Source organism: Aulonocara sp. 'chitande type north' Nkhata Bay, linkage group LG17 (assembly GCF_057382095.1).
Source record: "Aulonocara sp. 'chitande type north' Nkhata Bay isolate Kocher_YH1m ecotype deep benthic linkage group LG17, A_spYH_male_GT1.1, whole genome shotgun sequence".
NCBI lineage: Eukaryota > Metazoa > Chordata > Actinopteri > Cichliformes > Cichlidae > Aulonocara > Aulonocara sp. 'chitande type north' Nkhata Bay.
This window is the reverse complement of record NC_141360.1, coordinates 34,701,613-34,713,796: the sequence shown is the minus strand read 5'-3', so window position 1 is coordinate 34,713,796 and position 12,184 is coordinate 34,701,613. Positions and strand designations below refer to the sequence as shown.

General features: G+C 43.0%; 1 protein-coding gene across 4 annotated transcripts in view; it reads left to right on the top strand.

Moving 5' to 3' along the window:
• mdfic (MyoD family inhibitor domain containing) overlaps nucleotides 1-12,184 on the top strand; it is a 56,336-nt gene that overhangs the window by 37,997 nt on the left and 6,155 nt on the right. For all 4 annotated transcript variants that reach the window (XM_086268826.1, XM_086268829.1, XM_086268828.1 and 1 more), the window contains one exon: nucleotides 11,515-11,895. In XM_086268826.1, coding sequence (XP_086124952.1) covers nucleotides 11,515-11,895 — 381 coding nt within the window. The remainder of the gene's footprint in view (nucleotides 1-11,514; nucleotides 11,896-12,184) is intronic.

Genomic DNA, 12,184 nt, shown 5'->3' with positions numbered 1-12,184 from the left:
TAAATAAAGGCAAATATTGCAAACTACACAAAAGGCAGCCGCTAAAGCGTTTGTTTCGTTTGTTCTATTTTGAAACTTAGACTACTAAATTGTCAATTCCACTTAGAAACAAAATATTAATTCTAAAATTAAATCTTAGTTTGTTTTACAGAAGAACAGACAAAACTGACTAACTTTTGTCAATATCAAATAAACTGAGAACTAAAAGGAAATTCTCAATCTCTCCTTGTTGTATAGCTGAGCTTTTCAAACAGTTTTAACAGTTACTTTAGTCTGACAAAAGCCGAATGACGAATTAGCGCTTCCAGTCAGAGACTGAGGCTACGTCCACACGTACACGGGTATTTTTGAAAACTGAGATTTTCCGTTTTCGTTTTAAAAAAGAATCCCGTCCACACATAAAGGCAGAAATGAAGGAAAACGCTGCTATGAACATGCCAAAGCAGCAGGTGGCGCTAGATTCCTAACCGTGCAGAAATGTTGGCCAATCAGAAGTCTAGAAGCCTCGGTGGGAAAAAGTAAACAAAGCTGGGGCATAGAAGCAGAACCGAGTCGTATGTGTGGACGGACAGTAACTGTGTGTATATGTAAGCATTTAAACACTGCAGAGAGTAGAATTAACAGTAACAGTATTGTAGAAATTCATTTCACCGAAACAATAACGTGGCGCACAGTGTGACGCATGCACCAGTTTATTGTATTTCCAGACTTGTTTTCGGCACAATTTACAGTGCACGCTACTCTGTTTTTTTGTCAGACTTGAAATAGCCGAAATACCTTCACACTACGGAACTTCTATGGCTCTTCCGTTCGACAATCTCTCCGGCATTGGAACCATCATCTGTTTTCTCTTCGGTCACGCTCGGTTGATTTTTCTAGTCGGCACACTCATTTCCTCCATTACGCGCTGGCTCCATTACCCGCTGGCTGCTTCCCAAACAAACACACGTGCGGCTTGGCACTTGTGCTGTATGTAACAAGTCACGCGACGTGACGCTGCGGCTGTGATTGGTTCGGCTCTGCGCTACTTAATTTGGCTGACCTTTTTTTTTTTTTTTTTTTTTTTTTAAGAGGACAAGAGCGGCGAGGTCTATCGCGATAGCTTAATTTCTCTATCGAGTAAAAGTTATATCGCGATACATATCGTTATCGTTCTATCGCCCAGCTCTACCTTGAGAGCGATGTCTAAACGGTGGCAAATATTTAACGATCACCATAATAATGTCTAAAAATCTATAAATATGCTCAAAGCTTAGACTGACATTAATCTCCATCTTCTGAACAGATGCTTTACAAACACTAAGAAATGTGTGCACCTTTTCCTGTGTGACCCTCAAACTCACTAACTAAACCTGCTCTTAGTCATCGAAACTTTGAGAAAGTTTTAGTATAAAGGATTTCAAACGTAACTACTGAAAAAGAAATTCATTGTGCTACAACTGCATAGGAGCTCTGTTCTTTGGTAGTGCTGTAACACAGGAAATAAACCTGGCTTTCTGTGTTTTGTCTACCTTATTGTTTTGTTTTTTTTACCCGTTTAGCACAGATATGGCAAGGTAGCTGGACTGTTTGGACCATGTTTACCAGCTCCTTAACCAGTGCCACACATGACAGCATGAATGCATTTCAGAAGCTCCTCACACACACACACAGGGGGAGAGAAAAAAATCAGATAGCACAGGGGGGATTACTTGGCCTCTAACAGGGTTTTGGCTCCAACATTAAGGTTAAAACCCTTTTCTATTACTGAGATCTCTGCTGATGTTGCCCTTGCTAGCCCTGAACCCCTCGAGCTTCCAACTCCTTGCCCCGTTCGTGTTTGCAGGTTCAGTGCCTTTCTACGAGGTCATTGTGTCAGGCCCCCCTGATCAGTGGAGGGTGACCGGGGACCCGGCGGCTGGCTCCCGTCCAGAAGCACAGACAACCACAGCTGACACAACCCCCTTCACCCCACACTTCTCTTTCAGGCTAGAGCTAAAATCGATACAGGCGTCTCTGTGTTTTAAAAGCCACTCAGAGGCAGACGATCACCTCTGTCCCAAAGGCTGATCTCTCAGCTTAAGGCCTTGATTGGCATCCAGACGATGCGAGGCGGTGACCCACAGCTGTCCCATTAGCAGAGGGTTAATGCTGAGATTGATACTGAGCAAATAAAGGAACTAGGTGTGGGGGCATTTTGATAGACTGCTTCTCCCCTTTCTGACCCAGAGTCAGACTTCAGCTGGATTTTGGCTTTTAGGGAGTGGCAGATCCTCATCTCTGACTTCAATATTAGTGTTCGTGGATCTTCCACAAAATTTATTTGGCTCATGCAGTTGTTGCCTGTGTGTCTGCTTCATCTTTGCATGTGTGCATGCCTTCATGTGCCCGAGTGTGAGGGTGCGCATGTGCATGTCTGCGCGCCCGCCGTTGAATTTCAAACAAGCAAAGCTTCCTGTGGAACTTCTGCTGCAGTGAGGAGATTTTGAAAGGCGGTGGAATATTTGAGTCATCGATGTAACTGAAACTGAAAATAACCCCCATTCTCCTCCTTCCCTCCCTTTTCTCCCCCCCTTTTCCCGTTCCTTCCTCACTGTTGCGCCGTTTTTTTGTTTTTTCTTTTTGTTTTGAGTCGTCGACGAGGAGAGGGTGGAGCACTTTTTTTTTTTTTTTTTTTGTCTTGGGGAGTATGAAGCCTGGCAGCTCCCTCAGGCCTGCTCTGAGTCACGTCATAATTGATCTTTCTAGAAATTGTGGTAGCTAGCCGTGTAAAGTCTAAATCCGTGCAAGATGTGCAGCTTTTTAAAGATACTGCAGTCGTGCATTTGGCTGTCTTTATAAACTCTTTCCCTCCTCGTGGATGGTAAGAAACAGATGAAGGGGAATGGAAGGCATTTGGCAAAGCTTAATGCAGGAACAGCTTCGTATAAAAGTCATCTCAGAAATGAGGAGAAGTGGAGAACAGTGCAACGTTTAGTGTCTCTCACAGCAGGCTAGTTGCAAGGCTTTGAACGCTCCTCGCTCTTCGCTGTATTAGTAATACTCAAATTAGCACCGTGCCAAATTCCACACAACAGTGGAGACCTGGGGCCTGTGTGGCTGGAGCTTTGGTGGCTGAATGCGTGTGTGACTTTCCCTTCAGCATGATTCATCGCACAGAAAGTGGCATCTCATTGGGAGTTTTAGTGATGGCGGTCAACGTATTAATCTGGGAAAATGTTCCATTTTGAAATCAAAGAAGAATTGGTGACCCGGACCCCGCCCCACCCTTCCTCGATCACCACCTCCTTCCCTTTAGAAATGCGAACACTTGCATTGAGTAGATTGATGGATTCGTGTCATCGAATCAAGCTATTGTCTTTCAAGTTGTCTTCACTCCTGTAAAATGTAATTAAGCAGAACAAGGTCGAAGGTTTTTTTTTCTTTTTTTTTCTTTTTAATTCCACTTTTTCCTGGGTAGATGCAGCAGCGGTGTGGGAAATGAGGAGTGGAAATATTAAACGATGTCTTCAAGTCTCACTTCAGTAGGTTGGTGGAGTCAAATTTTTGAATGACTGTCACAGAGAATTAAAAGGCGGGTGGGGGGGGGGGGGGGGCGACAGTCTTTGACTGCTGAGTAGTTATCGACTGACTGTCCTGGACTATGGTAGGAAAACAGACAGAAATGTGATGTTTCCTGTTTAAATGAGATGCTATGCAATATGATTAGCCTTGACAGGTCAAGACAGTTAATAGAGTTCTGTTGCAGACTACCCTGGCATGCTTGCAACCACACACACACACTCAGAGCATGTCACTTTGGCTGAGGGGGATCCAATGTCAGAGCAGGTAATTTAGCTTTCTTCAACGGTCATCATCAGCAGCTGCGAAGCCGTCATCATCACCATTTTATCTTGGATAAATACAAAACACTTTGCGCATGTGTGTGAACTGACAGGGTTAGGATTGCTGTGTGATCGCTGCCGTGAGATCGCTGCAGTCTGTTGGAACAAGTGACATTTCTGTTAGCCCGTGTCAGGCTGCCATGCACTTTGTGTAAAGACAAGAGCGCTGACTTTGCATGGCAGCCACCTCCTCACACCGCAGGACGCTAATATTCCGATCAAAAGCTCGTTCTCGGCTGCTGGTTGACTCATTTGACACTCCTGATAAATGCCTTTATATTGATACTTTTCACACTATGATTATCATCATCATGTTTTTCTTGTTTGTTTGTTTTTTTTAATTGGACACCTGAACGATGATCCCTGAGCCACTTGTGCGTGTTCCCTCCCAGCTCGTCCTTCTAGACAATAAAGGAAGTCCTTGTCCGGTAGTTTAGAAGGTCAAACTGCAAACGAGGCTTTCAGACGCCCAAGGAAAATTTCAATCAGAGCCCTTTTGTAATAACATTCATTGTACTATTTTCCTCTCTCCGTGTGTGTCCCTCTCACTCTCTCTGCAGTGTAATTCCCCTGGTTTTGCGTCTATAAATATGGACAGGGAAGATGTATAATTTCTAATGAGAAAATATATCCCTTTGGATTGAAAGGCAGGGGCTCTTCCACACGCTGCTGTTTGTTAGGAGGAGAGATGATACCTCAGGCTGTTTTGGCAGCGAGGGGGGGTGGGGGGAGTTGGAGGAGTCTGGCTAGGTCATTGCACATTTACAAATTAGCATTTCAATCATGCAGGTACATGACCAGTCGAGCAGAAAATATACATGTTTTTCTAATACAAGCCCCCAAAAATAAACAAAACACCAGCCGTGTTAGCGGAATTGCTGTGCATCCTCCCTTTTCCTTTTTTTCTAGTCTGAGGCTACAATTACAGGTGCCTTGCCCGCTTGCGTGGCCCCTTCAAGTGTTAACTCACAAACTTGTGCCATTGTGTAATAATGGCCATTAGGAGATGGATACACAATCTGTATTCATCTTGTGGTGTTTATTTGGTGGGAATGATGTGACATTTGAATAACTGTATGATCTCTATGATGGGCATTCTAATAAGCCTGGGCAAACACCTTTCGTCTCTCTCTCCTCCCTGTTTCTCTCCGTCTCGGGGGCATTAATATTAAAAAGCACTGAGCTTTAGAAATACAGCACTGGTGTGATTGTTCAATCCGCTCCCTGCCTTACCTGTGACTCATGATGTAGTTATGTGCAAATGAGAATCTCCATACTGCCCTGTTTGACCTCTGTGTTATATTTTCATGTTCTCAACTATTTTAGAATTCTTGTGTATGGAGCTTTGTTACAGCTGACATGCATACATGCATATTCCTTCCTGGTAGCTAGGTGTGTGTGTGTGTGTGTGTGTGTGTGTGTGTGTGTGAGAGTGAGGGAGGGAGGGAGAGGGAGAGAGATCTCCAGTAGCCATGCTGTCTTCTGGGTGCAATTTCTAGTTGCGTCCTGTAGGACCCATTTTCTGTGACAAAAATGGAGGTGTTTATATACTCAGTTTTACATACAGATCGACCCCCTCCCACCACCACCCACCCACCCCTAGCCTTGCACAGCTCTGGTGCAGCTCCAGCTCTCTCCAGGCACTGTGCTGCTCGGTCCCTGTGTGGCGCAGCCACTGAAGACTCGGTGACAAATGGCAATTATATTTGTGTGTTCTTCATGAATCCATCAAACACTGGCCTTTTAAAAATTCTCCCCAGATATTTGAGGCTGTCAGCTACTAGTAGCTGGGACCAAATTGGGATGCTGCTTAGACAGTCAAGAACCACTCACCCCCTAGTTTCCCCTGTGATGTGTGTGACAGCGTGTGTAGGGGAATACCATGTTTTATTCAACTACAAATGTACACTCTCAACAGTTGTTGATGTGCTAGAAATAGGGCAGTTACAAGTCCAATTTGAAGTGTGTGTGTGTGTGTGTGTGTGTGTGTGTGTGTGCTTGTATTTAAACTTTGTTTGGAGGGAAGAACTGGACATACAGCCTATTAAAGTGTGCATGTGGATCTCTTAGGACACCTTCGGATGCTTTGCTGCAATGTTGTAACAAATGCACAACTTGTACGTTCTTTTCAAACTTCATGGGATTTGTTTCCTGCTGTGTTAGCGGAGCGGTGTATTAGCGGTGAGCCTGTGTTGCTCTGTCAGGATTTATCAGCAGACTCAGCTTACATTTGTACCTTGGATGTGGAATCAAAGCGTGGGTTCAGAAACGTCACAACAGCATCGCATTACCTTGAAATGCTAAAAGCTGAATATTGTGTGAAAGAAGTTGAATGCACACTGGATGGTTTGCACTTCAATAGGGTTCACAGGAGTTGACTTGATAAACGATGGCTCTTTCCTCAGTCTGTTGTGTTGTATTGTGTGTTTACAGTGCACGCCAAGCTGAATGGTGTGTAGGAGGTAGTAGATAATATGCTTTAGAGTTTACTTTTGCTGTAAGTCACACGCACTGAAAGTTTCTGATTCCAGAGTAGCACAAATTCAAACGTAGTGTATTTCTGCGTTTCCTCATTATCTCTTCATTTGTCTCATGTGACTGTACAAGTCTGTCACTGCCATCTCTGACAGTACCACCATTATTATGATCAATGATTATGAATATTGCTCCATCGCGTCCATTAATCTCGGCCACCGCGTTCATCAGGATAAAAATAACGACTGCAACTGTGCAAAGACTATTCAGGAACCTGCCACTGAAGAGCACAACCCCCTCAGACTAAATGTTATATTTCTCCACAGTGTGTCAGAAACCCAAATCGCCTCTAATATACTTTTCTTTTTTTTTTTTTTTTCTTTTTTTTTATATGGTGGTTTCTTAACTCATTCACTGCCAATGGCTGGCAGTGAATGAGTTAATAGCTATTTATATTTTGCCAAATTGAAAGCTTTGCTTTCTCAAAAGGAAAAGGTAATTATGCCCGCCAGTGCAGTTTGTGCGTGAATGTGTGTTTAATTGTGCAAGTCCATGTGGCTACTTTGCTTAAACAAGACACATGGCAAACTCCACTGGAGTTCTCTGTTCTCTGACTACATACTCAGACAGGTAGATTACTATGAATCTGCAGTGATACAGTGGGCAAACCGGGGTTTCCCCATTAACCCTTTAAGACCTACCATAGAACCAAGTCCGCCAGAGCTTATATTATATTTTTACATGCTGTGGAGCCATTTTTGGGAGCATTTCAAGTTGCTATACATCAATACAACCATTATAGCCCAAACTTTAATAATATGTCTGCATTAGGTGCATAGTAATTACATAAATTGCAAAAAAGTGCAATAAACTACAAACAAATTGAAAATCGTTTTTGTTTTTTTAACATATATTTCTAGTTAGAGAAATTTAAGAGGCTTATCCCTCAAAACTGTAAATACAAAAAAGTTACACAAACTAGTTTCCCACCACAGGAAATTTATTTTGAGTGTCTTCATAGTTTTATTTTTGAAATACACCAATTTTTATATACTGCAGGAAAAACGAAAATAAATATTATAGTGCAAATTTGCAAAATAACAGCATATGCATCAAAATAAACTATTTCCAGCAGTGCAATATGAGTCTTAAGCATCCCAGAAACGACACAGAAAGTCATAAAGTCAAACATAACTTTTTAAAACACATAACAAGTAAAACACAAGCTCATAAGGCCCCGATCGTAAAAAACTACATTTCCGCAAAATGACGTCACTTCCGGTTTCGGGCAGGTCATGCGGTCATGTGATAGTTCGCGCTGATGGACGTAGGAAGTGTTACAAACAGCTGATGGATCGGCGAAGCGTGTTTCTGGAATATCATGTTTTTGTTGCTGCAAGTGATTTTTATGCAGTTTTTGCAAAGCTATATGTGGAAGGAAACTGTGACCTAGGACAAGCTGATGGCATAAGATGTAAGTACAACTCCTCCAGTTTCATATGCAAAAAAAATTATTGCGCTAGCTTACTTGGTTGCAGAGCTACCGGGATTTAAAAATAGTTACGCAAAACAGAGCGTGCCCGCTCCGATCGGCTGTAAAGGGTTAATCTAGTTGTCAGCTGTCAATAAATCTTGATGTATACGAGGAGTTAATCAGTTAGGAACAAACTGAGGCCAGTGTGAATGGTAAGGCTGTGTTTCTGATTAAGTTTCTGGATGTGTTTTTAGATTAGATAGTGATTTTGGATTCATCAAATTTGAATGTTTGCAGTCTGGTTTGTGATGCTTGCAGATTAAAATAGTTGGTTAATGAGCTGCTTTGTGAAAGTCGGGGGGGAAAAAGCACCCAAAGAAAAAAGGTTGACTGCTGTGTGACTGTCACTTAAGCAGATTAAGATAACTGTGACATGATACTGTTTTCACAGATTATGAGTGATTCAACACTTCGCTTTCTTTGTTAGCGTAGCACTATCCACCCACGATAATACCAAAAAAAGGAAGGGGGTGGGCAGGCACTGGCGCGTAATAGGTGCAACGGGGACATCAGCATCACACATTAGCTAAATTAATAATTGCAATTTATGTATGGAAATGTATGTTAAAGAAATCTAACAGGTCTTATAATACACAGACAGACTCTGGTTTAAAGGAAAACATCTTGGTGGGAAGGTGAAGTCACCATCTTGGCCACCCAAGTGAGTACTGGTGTCTTGATGTGCTGCAGACCTGACTCGCTGTGTTTTCTAGCCTTCTTCCTGAAAAGATTTTTTTTTAAAAAAAGACACAGTGGAATAAAATACAGGATACATATATTAAAATGAGTGAAAAATGTAGCAAGTTACAGCTGTCAGGGGTAAAGCTGGAAAAAACAGCAACAAATATAGCCCCTGCTCCGAGCCTCCTTGTTAGGCTTCAGTCTCTTCCCCCCACATTGTCATGGGCAGGCTGCAAGGCTTTTGTCTTTTTGGAGAAGAAAATCCATCAACCTGGTCTTAAATCACTGCATAATGAATTCTATCGTGCGCTACCCAGTTGTCTAATTCAAATTGCATGGAATCCTGATCCCTCAAGTCTATATTTGTTTATCGAGGCAGCATGCAGAAGCCCGAATGAGGGGAAGGCGAAACCCAGAGTGTGTATTTAATTGCTTTGTTTTACATCCACATTCACGTCCGGCCTCTCCCAGGGTGATGTGTTGTTAAAAAGCGCAAGGCCCGATTCCCACACTCTCTCCGACTCTTGTTAACCGTAATTGCACTTGTTGGTGAGCTGACAGAAAGAAAATAGAGATGGAAAGAAATTACCAGAGTCACATTAAATTTTATGTTTGCATCCACTTTGGAAACTTGTTGATTTTATTTATTTATATATAGATATATTTTTGGACAGCTGTGTAACTGTTAAACAGCCCTGCATGTTAAACATCCTTAAGCAGTAGCTGAATAAGGCAGAATTCAAGTTTGGTTGTCAAGATGTTATATTTTCAATGTATATAAAGAAAGTATTACATTGAGGGGGGGGAAAGAATAAGTAGGGTTCACACAGACAAACTCAAAAAAAAAAAAGAGAGAGATGAATAATTCACAAAATCTTGCTGCAAGTGCACATGCAAAGTGGCTCTGATGTGGAGCGAAGGTAATGTAGGAGTAGCTCCCAGTAGAGCTGAATGTGCAGGTGCTCTTCTCAGGGAAATGCCACCGCCTTTGCTCACTCGTATCCTTCCTCTTCTCTCTTATCAGACAGGTCGCTGTCTCCCGACTTTCTGCGGCTGTCACGCGTGCTCTTAGAAAGGCTCGTCGAGGCCATCTCGGAGCTTTCACAGGAGAGGAGATCATTACTATTGTAGACAGCAGCCATTTTGTATATGTACACTATCACAAGCTGTCTTTCTCTTTTTACTGTATTAATCTCTCTCGCACTGTCTAAACTCACCGAGGTACGGCTCCAACGACTGTCTCGTCTGCCTGCAGCGGGGGCTTTTGTGATCCTGTCACATATAAAGTTCGCCGCTCCTCTCTTTTTGATTCCAAGTTGAAATGTTTGCCGTGTGATCGATTTTTATCATGTTAGGGAATGGTGGCACGGTTTGCTGAGAGTGATTTAGCTTAGAATGGCGTGTCTCCATTACTGTAGTTGCTTTGTAAGAAGTGAAACTCGCAGGCTACGGTGACTTTATAAGCGAATAAAATATATGAAGTGCAAGGTGCTGAGATTGCAAGTTCTCTAACAGCAAAAATGAAGTTAGGTAAAAGGGAATTCAGAAGCATTAAAAAAAAACCTGGAAAACATAAGTTATTAAAGTAAACTAATACATCTCTCTTATTTTGTAGTTTTGTTTTCTTTCTTTCATCCTCTACATTCAGCTTAAAAATACACTTAAAAAGGGACACTCTGAAAACACATCATATCTCAGTGGGGAAAAAAAATCATGCCGGGTATCTGTGCCGATATGGTCTGGGTAATGTGTTGGGAATGAAAGGATGCTTATTATAATTGTAAACCCACAGAGGGCTGAATTCAAAGACACCAAAAGCAAAGTGAAAAATGATACAGCATGCTAGTCCATGGACTGAAACATGATGTCTCAGAGGTGTTCTTTGGATTTAGGTCAGGTGAGCGTGGGGAACCAGTCAATGGTATCTATTCCTTTATCCTCCATGAACTGCCTCCATGCCCTCACCACATGAGGTGTGGCATTGTTGTGCATCAGGAGGACCTCAAGATCCACTGCACCAGTCTGACAGTGGCTCCAAGGAATCTTTCCTTATAGCTGGTGTCAGTCAGGTGCCGTTGCCTAGCCTGTAGAGGTCCGTGCCTCCGTGGATATGCCTCCCAAGATGATCACTGACCCCCACCAAACTGGTCATGCTGAAAGATGTCACAGGCACCGTAATGTTCTCCACAGCTTCTCCAGAGCCTTTCGTGTCTCGCGTATAGGTCACCAATGCCAATTCTGGTATTCTATGGCAAATGCCAGTTGGGCTCCACAGTGCTGGGCAGTGAGCACAGGACCAAGCAATGAGCTCAAGGTCCACTAAAGGACATCGGGCTGGTGATGGATTAAAAGCCTTCTACGGCCTTGTTCAGCTCTCCTAGGGTAACCACCTGTCTCCTGGAATCTTCTCCATGCTTTTGAGACTGTGCTGGGAGACACAGCAACTTTCTGGCCATGGCACGTATTGATGTGGACTACCTGTATGGTAGTAACTTCTGTATGGTCCTATATCGCGTTATTCTGCCAGCAGTGACACTGACCAAATGCAAAACTAGTGGAAAAAACCACCAGAAAAGATGAGGAGCGAAAAATGTCAGTGGCCTCCAAACCATTCCAACTTTGTGGTTGTCCCATTGCTGCCCATCGAGTGCACCTATCAGCAGCTAAAACTGATTGACAACCCCCTCTGTTCTTAATTGACCAGATCAACTGACTTGATGCTTTGCTCTGATTAAGAAATGTTCCTTCAGTCTCTAGAGAGAGTGTATATTTGCAATTTCAAGCAGTGTGTTTTTGTTTTATATTAAAAGCCTTAGCTTGCAGATGAGTTTGATGAATCAAATATACTACAACTTTCATCACTTTACACTGACCATGAAGTACTTTAATTGTACTAAATCCACACACACCCAGCTCTTTACTTAAAAACAGTAGAACTAATATCTTTTCTCTTCTGACCAGCTCAACCCCAGTCTGAGTCTAAGCCAGTGCCCACGGAAACTGCTGAAGAAGACACTGCCAAGGATCAAAATGGCTTTCACCATAGCACTGCTGGCACACCCGTGCTGAGTAACGGTAACGGAATCCACCCCGGCGGATCACAGGCCACGCGGACGTGTTCCTGCGGTGCAACCATCAGCACGAACGCCACGGGCGGGTCACGTCCTGGCTCGGGGGCAGCGACTGCTACTCCAATGACAGAGCAGCCCAGAAAGCAACCATCCACGCCTGTGTCGCAGAGGATGCAGAGAAAATTGCGGTCCAGCCTGTCAGTGAACAGCGACAGCAGCCGACGCAGCAAAGGGAGTTCAACAGGGTCGCAGAAACCTCCTTTACCTGAAGGTAACGCCTCCATACTCAAGTTAGTGACACACTGCTGCACTTTTTTTAACCAATACTAACATTTCTGAAACTTTACTGCTTGTATGCTTCTTCCCCTCTTATCTTACCTTGTTATGTAGCAGGAATGGTTTAAGCTGCATGGTTCAATGAAGAACGTTATAGAGAACCCCCACCCTTAAATAAAAAAGCACACCAATCATTATACCAATTTATAAAATCACGAGTTCAGAAACAATTAAAAAGGAATTTTCTGTACTGCCCACTTCCAGGAAACTGTAAATATCCTCTC